Source organism: Pseudophryne corroboree, chromosome 10 (assembly GCF_028390025.1).
Source record: "Pseudophryne corroboree isolate aPseCor3 chromosome 10, aPseCor3.hap2, whole genome shotgun sequence".
Taxonomy (NCBI): domain Eukaryota; kingdom Metazoa; phylum Chordata; class Amphibia; order Anura; family Myobatrachidae; genus Pseudophryne; species Pseudophryne corroboree.
The window spans coordinates 294,989,897-295,007,905 of NC_086453.1; the positions used below are offsets into that span (position 1 = coordinate 294,989,897).

Here is an 18,009-nt window from a genome sequence, read left to right on the forward strand (position 1 = left end):
AGCAGTTGCAAAACGTTGCCAAAACCACTGTTTCACCCTACCCTTTAACAAAGCACAATTACCCAAGGATAGTCATGTCAGGGCACATGCACTAAGTAATAGGTACACTATAGGAGCAGCATGGATTGCGTAGTGGTTACTATTACTGCCTCACAGACATGAGGTTGCAAATTAAATTCACAGTAAATTGTGCAGTCTGTATATTCTCCCAGCATCTGCGTGGGTTTTTGCCGGGTGCTCTGGTTTCTTGTCACTCCAAAAAACATACTGGTAGGTTAATTGGCTGATGACAAAAAAAATTACCCTTAGTCTGTATACGTGTGACAGGGAATACAGTTGTAAGATCCACTAGGGCAGGGATTAATGTAAGCGACTTAAATATTCTCCGAAAGCGATGAATATGCGTTACTGTATATAAAGAACTGTTAATAAATAAAATATAGGGAGGGACCAATACTTTTGGAATGCACCCAACCATTAAATTGTTTTAAAATTTTAAATGTAAAACCTCAGTTAGAGAACTGTGCCCAGAGGAGATGGACAATATGAGGAAAGGATTTTGTTAATCTGAGGGCAAGATTCATACCAGCCCACACCAATCATACCATATAACCCGGAATACACGCAACCAGTTAACAGTATGAACAAAACACAGTATCAGTCAAAGACCGATTCCAACTGTAACATAACCCTTATGAAAGCAACAACTATATACAAGTCTTGCAGATGCAGTCCGCACTGGGACGGGCGCCCAGCATCCTCTACGGACTAGGAGAAAAAGATTTACCGGTAGGTTTAAAATCTTATTTTCTCTTACGTCCTAGAGGATGCTGGGGACTCCGTAAGGACCATGGGGATTATACCAAAGCTCCCAACCGGGCGGGAGAGTGCGGATGACTCTGCAGCACCGACTGAGCAAACGCAAGGTCCTCATCAGCCAGGGTACCAAACTTGTAGAATTTAGCAAAAGTGTTTGAACCCGACCAAGTAGCTGCTCGGCAAAGCTGCAATGCCGAGACGCCTCGGGCAGCCGCCCAAGAAGAGCCCACCTTCCTAGTGGAATGGGCCTTTACCGAATTTGGTAACGGCAATCCAGCCGTCAAATGAGCCTGCTGAATCGTGTTACAGATCCAGCGTGCAATAGTCTGCTTAGAAGCAGGAGCGCCAACCTTGTTGGCTGCATACAGGACAAACAGAGCCTCTGTTTTCCTAACCCTAGCTATCCTGGCTACATAAATCTTTAAGGCCCTGACTACATCCAGGGACTTGGAGTCCTCCCAGTCCCCCGTAGCCACAGGCACCACAATAGGTTGGTTCATATGAAATGAAGAAACCACATTAGGCAAAAATTGAGGACGTGTCCGCAACTCCGCTCTATCGACATGGAAAACCAGATAGGGGCTTTTATGAAACAAAGCCACAATTCCGACACTTGCCTAGCCGAAGCCAAGGCTAATAACATGACCACCTTCCAAGTAAGATATTTTAACTCTACCGTTTTAGGTGGTTCAAACCAGTGTGACTTAAGGAAACTCAACACCACGTTAAGGTCCAAGGGCTCCACCAGAGGTACAAAAGGAGGTTGAAAATGCAGCACTCCCTTCACAAAAGTCTGAACTTCTGGGAGAGAAGCCAATTCTTTTTGAAAGAAAACAGACAGGGCCGAAATCTGAACCTTAATGGAGCCTAAGTTTTAGGCCCAAATTCACTCCAGTTTGTAGAAAATCAAATAGGGGCTCTTGTGGGACAAGGCCGCCAATTCGGACACCCGCCTTGCAGATGCCAAGGCCAATAACATGACCACCTTCCACGTGAGAAATTTTAATTCCACTGTTTGAAGCGGTTCAAACCAGTGAGATTTCAGGAAACTTAACACCACGTTAAGGTCCCACGGTGCCACAAAGGGGGGCTGGATGTGCAGCACTCCCTTTACAAACGTCTGGACTTCTGGGAGAGAAGCCAATTCCCTCTGAAAGAATATAGATAGGGCCGAAATCTGTACCTTAATGGAGCTTAACTTCAGGCCCATATCCACTCCTGTCTGTAGAAAGTGGAGAAACCGGCCCAGATGGAAATCTTCCGTAGGAGCATTCTTGGCTTCACACCAAGATACATACTTCCTCCAGATACGGTGATAATGCTTTGCCGTCACCTCCTTCCTAGCCTTTATCAGAGATGGGATAACTTCCTCCGGAATACCTTTCCCAGCTAGGATTCGGTGTTCAACCACCATGCCGTCAAACGTAACCGCGGTAAGTCTTAGAACACGCAGGGCCCCTGCTGTAACAGGTCCTCCCTGAAAGGAAGAGGCCACGGATCTTCTGTGAGCATTTCCTGAAGATCTGAGTACCAGGCCCTTCGAGGCCAATCTGGGACAATGAGTATTGTCTGCACTCTTCTTTGTCTTATGATCCTCAAAATTTTTGAGATGAGAGGAAGGAGGAGGAAATAAATAGACAGACAAACACCCACGGTGTCAACAGGGCGTCTACTGCTACTGCTTGAGTGTCCCGAGACCTGGCACAATACCTCCGAAGCTTTTTGTTGAGGCGTGACGCCATCATGTCTATTTGAGGAATTCCCCAAAGTCTTGTTATCTCTGCAAAAACTTCTTGATGAAGTCCCCACTCTCCCGGATGGAGATCGTGTCTGCTGAGGAAGTCTGCTTCCCAGTTGTCCACTCCCGGAATGAAGACATCTGACAGATCGCTTACGTGATTTTCCGCCCAGCGAAGAATCCTGGCGGCTTCCGCCATCGCCACTCTGCTCCTTGTCCCACCTTGGCGGTTTACATGAGCCACGGCTGTGACGTTGTCTGATTGAATCAGAACCGGTAGATCGCGAAGAAGATTCTACGCTAGTCGTAGGCCGTTGTATATTGCCCTCAACTCCAGTATGTAGATGTGTAGACAAGCCTCCTGGCTTGACCATAGTCCCTGAAAATTTCTTCCTTGTGTGACTGCTCCCCATCCTCGGAGGCTCGCGTCCGTGGTCACCAGAACCCAGTCTTGAATGCCGAATCTGCGACCCTCTAGAAGGTGAGCACTCTACAGCCACCACAGGAGAGACACCCTGGCCCTGGGGGACAGGGTTATTTTCTGAAGTATTTGTAGATGGGACCCGGACCACTTGTCCAGAAGGTCCCACTGAAAAGTCCTCGCATGAAACCTGACGAAGGGGATGGCCTTGTAGGCTGCCACCATTTTCCCCAGAACTCGAGTGCATGGATGAACAGACACTCTTTTTGGTTTTAGCAGGTCTCTGACCATGTTCTGGAGATCCTGGGCTTTTTCCAATGGGAGAAAAACCCTCTTTTGTTCAGTGTCCAGAATCATGCCTAGGAATGATAGCCGAGTCGTTGGAACCAATTGTGACTTTGGCAGATTCAGAATCCAACCGTGCTGTTGCAGCACTTTTAGGGAGAGCGACACGCTCTTCAGCAACTGGTCTCTCGATCTCGCCTTTATCAGGAGATCGTCCAAGTATGGGATAATTGTGACTCCCTGCCTGAGCAGGAGCACCATCATCTCTGCCAATACCTTGGGGAAAATCCTCGGGGCCGTGGAAAGCCCAAACGGCAACGTCTGAAACTGGTAATGACAGTCCAGTACAGCGAATCTCAGGTACTCCTGATGAGGTGGGTATATGGGGACATGAAGGTATGCATCATGTCCAGTGACACCATCAAATCCCCCCCTTCCAGGCTGGATATTACAGCTCGGAGCGATTCCATCTTGAATTTGAACTTTTTCAAGTACAGGTTTAGGGATTTTAGATTTAAAATGGGTCTAACCGAACCATCCGGCTTCGGGATCACAAACAGGGTTGAATAATACTCTTTTCCCTGTTGGACCAAGGGAACCTTGACCACCACTTGCTGTCGACACAGCTTTTGAATTGCAGCTAACACTACTTTCCTCTCCGGGGGTGAAGCTGGCAAGGCCGACTTGAAAAATCGGCGAGTGGGAACCTCTTCGAATTCCAGCTTGTAGCCTTGGGAAACAATTTCCATCACCCAAGGATCTACGCCTGAAAGAATCCAGATCTGGCTGAAAAGTCGAAGGCGCGCCCCCACTGGTGCGGACTCCCTTAGGGGAGCCCCAGCGTCATGCGGTGGATTTTGTGGAAGCCGGGGAGGACTTCTGCTCCTGGGAACTAGCTGAAGCAGGTGTTCTCTTTCCTCTACCCTTACCTCTGGCAAGGAAAGAGGAGCCCCGACCTCTTCTGGATTTATGCGACCGAAAGGACTGCATCTGATACTGTGGAGTTTTCTTTTGCTGTTGGGGAACAAAAGGTAAAAAGGTAGATTTACCAGTGGTAGCTGTGGCAACCAGGTCCGCGCCCCCCCCCCCCCCCCCCAAACAACACTTCACCCTTGTAAGGTAAAACCTCCATATGCTTCTTCGAGTCTGCATCACCCGTCCATTGAGCTCGTCTCGCAGAAATAGCCATGGCATTGGCTCTGGAACCCAGCAGCCCAAAGTCTCTTTGTGCGTCCCTCATATATAAGACTGCGTCTTTAATGTGGGCTAAGGATAATAAAATGGTATCCCTGTCTAGGGTATCAAGGTCAGCTGACAAGGTATCTGTCCATGCTGCAACTGCGCTACATACCCATGCCGATGCTATTGCCGGTCTGAGCAAAGCACCTATATGCGCATAAATAGACTTTAAAGTAGTCTCCTGTCTGCAATCAGCAGGATCCTTGAGGGCTGCAGTGTCCGGAGACGGCAGTGCCACCTTCTTGGACAGGCGCGTTAAAGCCTTGTCCACCCTGGGAGAGGATTCCCAACGTACCCTGTCCTGTGCAGGGAAAGGATACGCCATAAGAACCCTTTTTGGGAATCTGCAGTTTTTTATCTGGAGTTTCCCAAGCTTTTTCAAATAACTCGTTAAGCTCATGAGATGGGGGAAAGGTTACCTCAGGTTTCTTTTCCTTATACATGCGCACCCTCGTAGCAGGGACAGAGGGGTAATCAGTGATATTCAAAACATCTTTTATTGCAATAATCATACACTGAATATTTTTTGCCACCCTTGGGTGTAATTTTGCATCATCGTAGTAGACACTGGAATCAGAATCCGTGACGGTACCAGTGTCCATTAGGAATAGGGGATGTTTTAGAGACCCAGAAGGGCCCTGTGACCCAGTCCAATCCGTGGATTGACTCCCTGCTTTCTCCCTGGACTCTGCTATATCCAGTCTTTTATGTAATAAGGCCACACTCGCATTTAACATATGCCACATGTCCATCCAATCATGAGTCGGCGTTGCCGACGGAGACATACCACACATCTGCTCCACCTCCTCCTTGGACGAGCCTTCCGCTTCAGACATGCCGACACGCACGTACCGACACCCGCACAGGGATATATCTATAAGGGGACAATTCCCCAACAAGGCCCTTTGGGGAGACAGAGAGAGAGAGTATGCCAGCACACACCCAGCGCCAAACGGACACTGGAATAACCCAGACAGCGCTTTTTGTATATATAATCAATGTTATACACTCATTGCACCTTAAACATGCCCCCCCCCCCCCTCTTTTCAGCCCTCTGTCACAGAGTTCAGCAGGGGAGAGTCCGGGGAGCCAGCTTCTCTGCAGCGTTCTGTGGAGAAAATGGCGCTGTTAGTGCTGATGGATCAAGCTCCGCCCTCTCCAGCGGCGGGCTTCGGGCCCACTTCAATATTCAAAAAATGGCGGGGGATCTCTTCATTTACTGCCTCCGCAGCCTAATGTACCCTTTTTTGCCAGACCAGAGGTTTATTGCTGCCCAGGGCGCCCCCCCTGCACGCTGCACCCATCAGTGCCCGTTCTGTGTGTGTAGCGTGTGGGAGCAATGGTGTGCAGCGTTACCGCTGCGCGCTTACCTCAGTGAAGATCTGAAGTCTTCTGCCGCCTTGAAGTCTTCTTTTCTTCTTATACTCACCCGGCTTCTATCTTCCGGCTCTGCGAGGACGACGGCGGCGCAGCTCTGGGACGAACGGTAGGGTGAGACCTGCGTTCCGACTCCCTCTGGAGCTAATGGTGTCCAGTAGCCTAAGAAGCAGAGCCTATCATTTAAGTAGGGCTGCTTCTCTCTACTCAGTCCCACGATGCAGGGAGCCTGTTGCCAGCAGTGCTCCCTGAAAATAAAAAAACCTAACAAAATTCTTTTTCAGAGAAACTCTGGAGAGCTCCTCTGTAATGCACCCTATCTCTTCTGGGCACAAAATCTAACTGAGGTCTGGAGGAGGGGCATAGAGGGAGGAGCCAGTGCACACCCATACTAAAAGTTCTTTATAGTGCCCATGTCTCCTGTGGAGCCTGTCTATACCCCATGGTCCTTACGGAGTCCCCAGCATCCTCTAGGACGTAAGAGAAAAATTGTGCAGTTTCAGAGTAGTTCCAGACCTACTCAGCGCTTGCGATCACTTCAGACCGTTCAGTTCCGGATTTGACGTCACAAACACGCCCTGCGTTCGGCCAGCCACACCTGCGTTTTTTAGAACACTCCCTGAAAACGGTCAGTTGACACCCAGAAACGCCCTCGTCATGTCAATCACTCTGCGGCCACCAGTGCGACTGAAAAGCTTAGCTAGACCTTGTGTAAAACTACATCGGCTGATGTGAAAGTACGTCGCACGTGCGCACTGCGCCACATGCACAGAAGTGCCTTTTTTTGCATCATCGCTGTGCAGCGAACATTTTTATCTAGCGATTAACTCGGAATGACCCACCATAAGCAGTGCTTTCTGTGCACATCTATATCTCTGGTATGTTTTGGTGCTGCACAATTTCCTAGCACTTATGTACAAAGGAGCCTTTATTGTGATTTAGTGATAAACACTTATTAGTCACCTATGTGATGTGAAATAATTAATGTAGCGGAGTGGTGTTTCACAATCCATTACATACAGATGTGTCCACTTACAACTAGCCTCCCTGCACATTAAACATCCCTTCTAATCACGTAATGCTGCGGCATGACTTAGTAGCGCAGAGCATCTTTTTGTGTATGCGAGTAGGACGCACAAGCAGCTTTTGCCGATTAAAAGGATTCTGTGTGCGACTGTGGCTGTATCTGCATTTTGTATGCAGGTACAGGCATGCCGCATATCATTTTAATCAGCAGAGTCCGCTTGTGTGTCCCATTTTCGACAACAAAAAATAGACACCACACTAACGGAGTTTCACAGGACCTGAGAGCTCACTCGTGCCAGGCATCTCCCGCAGCGTGGCGTATTAAGGCAAGATGTATGAGGACACATGTGTAAAACTCAAGTTGCTCTGATACTATATTGTCCTATTGAAATATTTACACAAGGGCTCTCAGTGCTGGACCCCTTGCTTGCAATCAGGTGCAAAGAAGTACATTGAGAAATAAGTAGCATTTTAGGTCACCCTCTTTATATTATAAGCTGATAAAAGAGGAATTGCTAGATATGTAAGACTTTCCATAACAGGACTTGAGATTTGCAAATACTTTTACACTAGTTTCAATCAAGCCATTTTCTGGTTCCAAGGCATTCTACACCATCATTCAACTTCGTTACATACATTTCCTGCTTCACTCACAAGCAATGCTTTAAATATATTCTGTTCTGGTTTATGTTAACCACTGCTATAAATAGGCACAAATCTACTGAAAAAAATGAAACTAAGGAAAATTCTATTTCGGTTTCATCTGAGCTAAACGGTAATGCCTTATAATACTTTGGAGGCACAAATATGGCCTTCTACCAGTTCGATGGTAGCCCTACATCAGGGCGGCCAGACTTTTGGAGTCGGTGATCTACTGTGAAAGCTAAAAAGCTTTTGTGATCTACCTAGGAGGAATAATAGCGCGTGCCTATGGCGCGCGCGCAAAAAAAGTGGGCGTGGCATAACAAGTGGGCGTGGTATAACTAAAAAAAGGGACGTAGCCTTGCTGCGCAGAGTGTAATGACTGCCTCACACGAAATAACACATTGGCCTCCACAGGTAAAAACCTCAAACACATGCCCCCACAGTGCCATGTGCCCACAGTGCCAGATATGCCCCCACAGTGCCAGATACAGATATGCCCCCACAGTGCAATGTGCCCACAGTGCCAGATATGCCCCCACAGTGCCAGATACACATGCCCCCACAGTGCCATGTGCCCACAGTGCCAGATATGCCCCCACAGTGCCAGATTACAGATATGCCCCCACAGTGCCAGATTACAGATATGCCCCCACAGCGCCAGATTACAGATATGCCCCCACAGCGCCAGATTACAGATATGCCCCCACAGCGCCAGATTACAGATATGCCCCCACAGTGCCATGTGCCCGCAGTGCCACATATGACCCCACAGTGCTAGATATGCCCCCACAGTGCCATGTGCCCGCAGAGCCAGATATGCCCCCAGTGCCACATATGACCCCACAGTGCCAGATATGCCCCCACAGTGCCATGTGCCCAGTGCCAGATATGCCCTCACAGTGCCATGTGCCCACAGTGCCATGTGCCCGCAGAGCCAGATATGCCCCCAGTGCCACATATGACCCCACAGTGCCAGATATGCCCCCACTGAGCTATGTGCCCCCACAGTGCCAGATATGCCCCCATAGAAGAGCTCACCGTGCTGTGTCTGGAGAGCGCAGCGCAGCGCGCGCTTCTCCTGTCTGCCGCTCTGCCTCCTCAGTCTGATCTCCGGCGGTGACGGCAGCGTGTATGGCTCAAATCAGGTGCCGGTCCGCGAGCTCTCATTGGCTAACGAACCGGCACCTGATTTGAGCTATACACTCGGCCGTCACTGCCGCAGACCAGACTGAGGAGGCAGAGCGGCAGGCAGGAGAGGCGCGGCTTCGGGTGGCTGGGCGGCGGATAGCGATCGACTGGTCGCATGTCCGCGATCGACCAGTCGATCGCAATCGACTGTTTGGCCACCCCTGCCCTACATGATAACTTTTGTTTTTGGGAACACGCTCTTTCCATTAAGAAACTCTCAAGTTTGTGCTACCTGCTGCCTTCATTCTCCTGCTCCCCCCCATGACACTGCAAGCTCTATTCCCACTAACACAATAATACAAGTGGACAGGTCATTACCCCCCAACAAGATCCGCTCATATCCTGAAAAATAAAGTACTGCTGTGAAAACGCTGATGTACCGATTTCATCAACTTCAAAACTGGGGAGATAGAAACTGAATACAATAGGATACTTGGGTCCTAGACAAACCAAACTTAGAAAATAAAGAAACATAAAGACAAAATTATATAACTGCTAAGTCTAATTTTAATAAAAGAAAATTCACATGATTATCAATGTGCACAACCTGCGTCTCTCATGGAGACCAATGGTGGTGAAGATAGCAGGAGTTGGACTGGGCTAGAGTACCACTAGGTAATTCACAGCTGACTATAAAGTCAGAAAGTCTCTTACTGGAAGGCGTGGTCATACACCTGCTAGGGTACAGACAGGTGGGAGGGGTATAGTGGGAAGACCCCGATGTCAAGCAGCAGAATAGACAAGCCAGTGTATAATACATGTGTAAAGGCGATCTTCCTCAATGTGGGGTTGTGTGCGCGCTCTGGTTTCCCTTCCACAATCCAAACACATACTAGTACGTCAATGGTTTATATAAAAAAAAAAACCCATAGGAGTATAAGTCTGTGTGTGTACAAGTGGTAGGGAATATAGACGGTAAGCTCCACTGGGGCAGGGACTTATATGAATGATCAAATATAGTCTATAAAGCACGGCAGAATATGTGCATGCTATACTGATAATACCCCTTTCAGACTGACAATAGCCGGGTCACACCCGGGAATGTGTACACGGGTGCTTTCCAAGTGCGACCCTGCTTGAGACCCCTTCTGATGCTACCGGAGGCTGTGCTTGGAGATAATCATCTCCAAGCACCGCCTCCTCCTGTGCAGAGAACAGGTGCAGCGTTGCCTTGACCCCCCATACCCGTTCACACTGCGCGCATCCCAGGTCGGTTCCAGCTTCAACACAGGTCGAGACCTGGGATGAAATGCCGGGACGCTTGACACGGGATATTCTTACAGGATCCTTTCACACTGAGTAAATTCCCGGGTTGATCCGCGTTCATGTGCAATAACCCGGGAAATATTTATCAGTGTGAAAGGGGTATAACTGGTAATAAAAACTGCTCTATACGTTTAACGGTCCTTTCACATGGTGGAAAAACATCTTTAAAAGAATGCTTGTGAAATACCAGGTCCCCTGAGTATACATTCACCCTATGCGGAATGTTAATTAGCATATTGCTAAAATAGGACATTAAGGAGTCTACTTAGTAAGCCTTGGATGGAGATAAAGTACCAGCCCATCAGCTCCTAACTGTCATTTTTCAAACACAGCCTGTGGCATAGCAGTTAGGAGCCGATTGGCTGGTACTTTATCTCCAGCGACTTTATCTCCATCCAAGGCTTAGTAACTAGACCCCTAAGGGGGCTATTCAATTGTTCTGTGAGTATTGCAGCTCCCGTCTACAGAGCCCAGGAGCTATTCAATTGTTTTGTGCAACCAGCCCCATGAATCCACGTAAAGCAGGGCTCCAAGGCTTGTCGCAAGTACCGGGTCTGCTGCAATGATACCACAAGCAAAGCTTCTGTTGTAAAATGACACCTTACAGGGCACTCTCTCTGAAACAGACCACCTTAACTCAACAGCATGCCTTCCAAATATATATCCAACTTTGGCATTTTATACAGCATTCCACAAAACAATTGCATAATTACTTAGGTAACTAACAGACAAAGCAGCATGACCTTTTGATGATGCATGGCAACAGCGCAAACGGATTTATTCGCCCCATTCTTGGAGGCAATTATTTTCTCCACAATAATGTTAAAAAGAAATCCAGAACATAAGAAAGCCAAAAGGTCACTATATTCAGCAACAAATGCAGCCTTCCATTTAAACAAAATATGTAGTAAATTATTACTACATACAGAAGAAAGAAAAGCCCAGACATTTTGGTTTCAGATGCTTTAAAGCCCTATTGTGCAAAAGTAGTCTGACCTTGTATTTAAACAGATTGCTCAGAAAACAAAATAAAACCTTTAGGACTGCTTCTCAGAGCCAAAGGGTGCAAACGTTGTATATAGCAAAATATAAACAGAAACGCAAGCGATAAAGGATTAATTACAAATTAATGACCTGATTCTATTTGAATTCATTTTCTGCTAGACAGTCATCCTCCAATGTTTGTCTCAGTACATGTAATACATACGCACACGCATGCACCATGCAAAGATAAACATACCTAAACAGTCACCGTCGATGCTCACGCAGCAATCTGTTAGACTGCCATTAAAATTTACAGTTCAACATTTGCATAGTAAAATCAGCCTGAAAAACAAGCTGTTTGACTGTTATTACACCATTTTGTTCACTATCCCTTTTCCTATTTTAAATGTTACAATACATAATTCAAAGTAATTAAAAAAATGCTAAAGCAGATATTTAGCTGTGCTGATGCTAGGAATACAGAACAATGTATAAATAATTGATATTAATGTTTAGTTGACAAAACTGACACAAGGCAGCTGATTACTGAAAAAGGGATTCCCTGGTTTGCAGTCAGCACCTTGGACAGCGACCAGAAAACCTGCTTCCATAACAGTGACTGCATTAGGTCTAAAAAACAAAACTAATCTCCAGAAATACAAGAATGTGGCTCACAATTACAGCTACTGTACAAAAAGAAAGAAAAAATGTAATCTATAGATGAAATGCCAATAACACACCAGCCTTGCTTGGTTGCAATATGATGTCACTCAATCACTTAAATCCTCTCTAGTTTCCACTACAGTATATTACTACCAACGTAAGAATAAGGACACAGCAAGACTGACTTTGGACACATTTCCCATTTTTTTTTTTCAGATTGAGAATAGAATCTAACAGAATACAATGCAACTCCTATTATCAGTCATTGTACGTAATCTGCACAATATTATTTTATCTACAGCGTTACTGTAGTCCTGAAGATGGGAAAGAAACGTAGTAAAAATGGAAAATAATCTAGATAAAATGTGCAAACGCACCATTCTTCAAATCTTTGGACACTGCATTATAAACTTCAATAGTAAACAATACAAGTACATCGCCTCAGCTGAAAAGCATTAATCTAATACAATGAGGGGTTCTTACAATTATCTAAAGTCAGAGTCTATCCTGCACATTTAAGATGAAGGCAAGTGGTGTATTCGTATCAAGTTACACAAAATAAATCCAAGTCCAAATACAGAACGAGAGCTCTGGTAAGCCACACTGGGTGCTTCTATCGTCACTGTTAATAGTACCAAGTACTTATTTTATTCTGATCAAAGGACAGAGTCAGCTTACAGAAATAGTAAGAAAGGGAGCAATGCTATTTATGGTACACACCATTACGTACATTAAAGCTGAAGAAAAATTAAACCATTAGGTACACTATTCGCAGAGTCTGATCCAAAATATATTCTCTGCAAAGTTTGCAATTCCTACTATGCTTGACAGAACAAGATTGCCTTATAGGGGGAATAGCTAGTCAAGTCTCATGCATAACCAATGACTGGGAAACAGGACACATGTACCAAACAATACACCAAAATGTCATATTTCATACCTGTTGTTCTACAAACAAATATTATGACAACTACGATGGCAAACTAGCCAAGCTTTTTATATGTCTATAGGTCTGTCAACGCCACACTGTCCATTTAAACCATCATGTAGTGTACACCTCTACCAGCTTCAAAAGAAAAAGCAAAATACACAAACTAGGGGGTTCAAAGCTTTGCTAAAGCCTTAACCACTGCCCTACATTTCTAGGCTTCGTTATTTTAATGAAATATTGCTATCTATATGCATTAAATATGTATAGATTACAATAAACATAGTGAACATAGCCAAGAACGTCCTTGGCAAAATAACAGTCTGTTGATATTACCTCTGTTAAATATCAGTGACATCAGTAAGAATGAGCTCAATTCTCATTGCAAAAAAACCCAGACACAACCATACCAGCTAAATTCATGCAACAAGAGACTGTACTGAAGAAAACAGTACAGTGGTGTTACATAACATTTTCCAAAAACTGTCTCCATGTTCTTCTCTCAAAAGGCATAGTAATATGTCGTCAAACACTTTACCAGCGCCTAGATCTAACGGAATAATTAGCAATGTTCAAAATACAATGGTTTCCCTTTTGAGTAAAAGAGAAACGCAATAAAAATGTGGTGGCACCATTTTAAATAGTGAAGTGTACTCATTTAGCATGCCAATTAAAATATACTTTGTGGTATCTTAAGTTAAAATGCTAATGTGCCATTTTTCTGAAAACGTCGGAGCATTTGAGGGGAAAAAACAGAATCAGCATGTCTATAGTAAAGATCTTCATAGTACATCACTACCCCCTTGTGGATTTTAAATATATTAAGTATTACCCAAAGCTTATCTAATTACCCGTTTTGGTGTGTGTGTGTGTGTGTGTGTGTGTGTGTGTGTGTGTGTGTGTGTGTGTGTGTGTGTATATTTTCAGCATTGAATGCAATTTGTATGCCTTTGTTGTTAAAAAGGTACATGCCAACAGAAGACGCCACAATACATACAAGGAGGAAAACTATATCAACCCCTATTTGCACGCTGAGGTGCCATCATCGGCAGCCAGATGTGCCACAGATTTAAAATAAAAATACTCCACTTATGTATATTTTGTAATGATGTCTCTGTTCTCACGCTTAACAACTCGTCCCTAAATAAGGACAGCATGTGCAGCTAAACAGCCTGTTTGCATTAACTAGCAAGCATTATGTAAGACAGGTGTTACACTTATGACAACACCCTAATAAAACGTTATACAGCAAAACAAACCAGAAACCCCACATGTATAGATGCTTATGAAGCAGAGACCTGTTCCAGCACAAGTCTTCCCCCCCCCCCCCCCCCCGCTATGGTGCCTGTGGATGTGTGTGCCATGTGCTGCTGCTTTCAGTGTAGCAAACTTCATGATGCTGGTTTTGTGGGAAGTTTGGTGTATATAGGAGGGTGCTTAGCCTGACATGAGGGCAATGACCCAGATGTGAAGTCACAAAGTCTGGAATGAATGCTCTAACCCAAATGTGAAGGCATAGAGCCTGGCATGAGGGCGCTGAGCTCAACGTGAAGGCACCGAGCCTGGCATGAGGGCACTGACCCCAAATCTGAAGTCATCAAGCCTGGCATGAGGGCGCTGACTTCAAATGTGAAGGCACCAAGCCTGGCATTAGAGCACTGACCCCAAATGTGAAGGCACCGAGCCTGGCATGAGGGCACTGACCCCAAATGTGAAGGCACAGAGCCTGGCATGAGGGCACTGACCCCAAAGGTGAAGGCTCCGAGTCTGGCATGAGGGCACTGACCCCAAAAGTGAAGGCATAGAGTCTGGCATGAGGGTGCTGATCCCAAATGTAAAGGCACCTGGCATGAGGGCACTAACCTAAAATGTGAAGGTGACAAGCCTGGCATGAGGGCACTGACCCCAAAGGTGAAGGCTCCGAGTCTGGCATGAGAGCACTGACCCCAAATGTGAAGGCAGAGTCTAGCATGAGGGTGCTGATCCCAAATGTAAAGGCACCTGGCATGAAGGCACTAACCCAAAATGTGAAGGTGACAAGCCTGGCATGAGGGCACTGACCCCAATGTGAGGGCACCCAATCCACCATCCGCCCCCCCTGCCTCCGTCCCTCCCCATGCCCATGGAAGTCAGCAGGCACCAGCAAGCATGGATCATCACAGCAACCAGCACAGAGGCAGGCACGGGGGCAGCTCCCCAGCAGGACGGGATCCCTCCGCCCCGGCTCTCCATTTACCATACTTTCCGGGGCTCTGACGCCGGCTCTGTCCGCTGACAGGTCCCTCCACCAGGCTGCTGATAGACATGACGAGGTGGTGCCGGGCTCCCGTGCTAGATACACCCCGCGATGCTGCTGCTGAGGCAGGGAGACATGCCCGGACCCCTCCTCCTCCCCTGCAGTAGCGCCCGCTGCTGACCCGCCGGTGACCCGCCGGTGAGGAGGCTCGGTGCTGCCGGTGGCCTCAGTGTGTGGAAGTGAGGGGAGCGGTGTCAGGAAAGTGTGCCCACTCCTCCGCCCGCCTGCTGCCTGCCTCCTCACAGCCCTCCCCTTCTCCTCCTCCTCTCCTCCCCTCCTCAGCCAGCCGCCTCTCCTCTCACTGTCTCCCCTGCCCGCCCGGCTGCCGCTCCCCCCCCCAACACAGCACACCCCGGCCTCGGAAGGGGGGGAGCAGCCCCCGGTGGGGGTGGCGGCGCTCCGCGCTCTTTTACCTTCCGGCTTGTTCTCGGCGGCCATTTCCCCTCCGCGCGCCACATCCTCCTCGCGCTCTCTTTTTCCACTCTCGCTCTCCTCCTCCTCCTCGCGCCCGGTGTGTAACCGCCAGAGCGCGCGCCCCTGGCAGGCCGAAGTAAGGAGGACTGGGTAGTCCCTGCCGCGCCCCCTTCCCTGACCTGACACGCCAGCCAAGGGTTGACAGACGTCAGGTGCGGCCAATCACCGCTCACTCTACCCCTACGTCAGCGGCTGCAAGGGGTGGTGCCGCAATTCAGGGACGGACCCCTTGCTCACCGCCACGCCCTCATGTTAACGCGTGATTGGCCTCGGCTGGGGACGCCCGCTCAACCTCTAAACAAACGTCGCGACTGGCCGGCGCGTGAGAAAGCTGACGATACGCGGCCAATCGCCTGAGAGGAGAGTCGGCGGGGAGCCTCTTATTGGGCCAGGCGGGAGAGTGGGGGCGGGGCTTGGGGTAGACCGTAGACCAACCGTGGCGGGGGACGGCTGTGCTCGCTCGAGGCTGGTGGTGCACCCAGGCCACGCCCCCCGCTGTTAGGGCTGGTGCTGCACGTGAAGCACTGCGAGCTCGGGGTGTCCCCGGCTGCTGACCCCGGGCCGGGCCACCCACAGGAGATAGAGCGGCCGGGGACACGGCGCACACAGCCGTGTTCCCGGGGTGGGTGCTGGCTGCAGAACACGTGGAGCCTCGGTTCCCCCGCGACGCGGCATCCCTGTAGCCCTAGAAACCATCGGGGCTGCTGGAGAAAACCATTGCAAGTGCATAATATACCACACAGCAAGCGTCAATATGTGCAGCCAACGTCAGCCCACTCTTCTGCACGGTGTATTATGATGATGATTTGTTTTTTTGTTTTTTCAAGATAATTATTTATCATTAATATTAGGTATTAGAAATTATTATTGCTTTGCAGCGTCTGTATCTAGCACATCTCTGTGCCAAAGAGCTTGCAGTCCATACATTTGCAGCTGTCACTGACTGGTCTCCTAACCAGGGGTTTGTTGGCCGAAAATACCTCCTAAATGTTGTAAAATGTGTTAAAATCTTGAGATCAAGGAAGTATCCAGCGGCCCTGCAATTGCCACCGCCGACCAAGGAAGTGTTATGCCCACCCCTGATACCATGCTGCCCAGGACACAGAAATGTGCCAGGAGCGGCTCTGCTGCTGCTGTGGGCATGTGCATCATTTTACAGATTTTCATTAATATATGTGTAAACTGACCTGAAAGATTTGTATCCAGAATAATCAAGTATGTTTTACAATATCTCTATCTGGAGTATAAACTTGCATGCAGGTTCCTCTCATTCCTGTGTGCTCCCAGTTCCTCCTCCCCTGTACAGAGGTGTAAGTTCAGGGTGTGGTTCGTTTTATCGACAATGTTTAGGTCGACCACTATAGGTCGACAGTCACTAGGTCGACATGGATGGACGGTCGACATGGTTTCTAGGTCGACATGTGCTAGGTCGACAGGTCTAAAGGTCGACATGAGGATTTCTCTATCGTCCTAGTGGATGCTGGGGTTCCTGAAAGGACCATGGGGAATAGCGGCTCCGCAGGAGACAGGGCACAAAAAGTAAAGCTTTCCGATCAGGTGGTGTGCACTGGCTCCTCCCCCTATGACCCTCCTCCAAGCCTCAGTTAGATTTTTGTGCCCGGCCGAGAAGGGTGCAATCTAGGTGGCTCTCCTAAAGAGCTGCTTAGAGAAAGTTTAGCTTAGGTTTTTTATTTTACAGTGAGTCCTGCTGGCAACAGGATCACTGCAACGAGGGACTTAGGGGAGAAGAAGTGAACTCACCTGCGTGCAGGATGGATTGGCTTCTTGGCTACTGGACATCAGCTCCAGAGGGACGATCACAGGTACAGCCTGGATGGTCACCGGAGCCTCGCCGCCGGCCCCCTTGCAGATGCTGAAACATGAAGAGGTCCAGAATCGGCGGCAGAAGACTCCTCAGTCTTCTAAAGGTAGCGCACAGCACTGCAGCTGTGCGCCATTTTCCTCTCAGCACACTTCACACGGCAGTCACTGAGGGTGCAGGGCGCTGGGAGGGGAGCGCCCTGGGAGGCAAATGAAAACCTATTTGGCTAAAAAATACCTCACATATAGCCTCCGGGGGCTATATGGAGATATTTAACCCCTGCCAGAATACACTAAAGAGCGGGAGACGAGCCCGCCGGAAAAGGGGCGGGGCCTATCTCCTCAGCACACAGCGCCATTTTCCTTACACAGCTCCGCTGGTCAGGACGGCTCCCAGGTCTCTCCCCTGCACTGCACTACAGAAACAGGGTAAAACAAGAGAGGGGGGGCAAAATAGTGGCAAAAATTATATTATAAAAGCAGCTATACAGGGAGCACTTATTATAAGGCTATCCCTGTCATATATAGCGCTTTTGGTGTGTGCTGGCAAACTCTCCCTCTGTCTCCCCAAAGGGCTAGTGGGGTCCTGTCTTCGTTAAGAGCATTCCCTGTGTGTCTGCTGTGTGTCGGTACGTGTGTGTCGACATGTATGAGAACGATATTGGTGTGGAGGCGGAGCAATTGCCAAATATGGGGATGTCACCTCCTAGGGGGTCGACACCAGAATGGATGCCTTTATTTATGGAATTACGGGATAGTGTCAACACGCTAAAGCAGTCGTTTGACGACATGAGACGGCCGGACAATCAGTTAGTGCCTGTCCAGGCGCCTCAAACACC

The 18,009-nt window shown here is 48.1% G+C and overlaps 1 protein-coding gene across 8 annotated transcripts in view; it reads right to left on the bottom strand.

The window, feature by feature from the left end:
- Positions 1-15,955, bottom strand: part of CAMTA1 (calmodulin binding transcription activator 1) — a 2,328,268-nt gene extending 2,312,313 nt beyond the window's left edge. For 7 of the 8 annotated variants that reach the window (XM_063943385.1, XM_063943383.1, XM_063943386.1 and 4 more), the window contains exon 1: positions 14,816-15,282. In XM_063943385.1, the coding sequence (XP_063799455.1) occupies positions 14,816-14,885 (70 nt within the window). In that variant the 5' untranslated portion in view covers positions 14,886-15,282. The other variant, XM_063943384.1, reaches the window with a different exon arrangement.
- Positions 15,956-18,009: the final 2,054 nt, after the last annotated feature.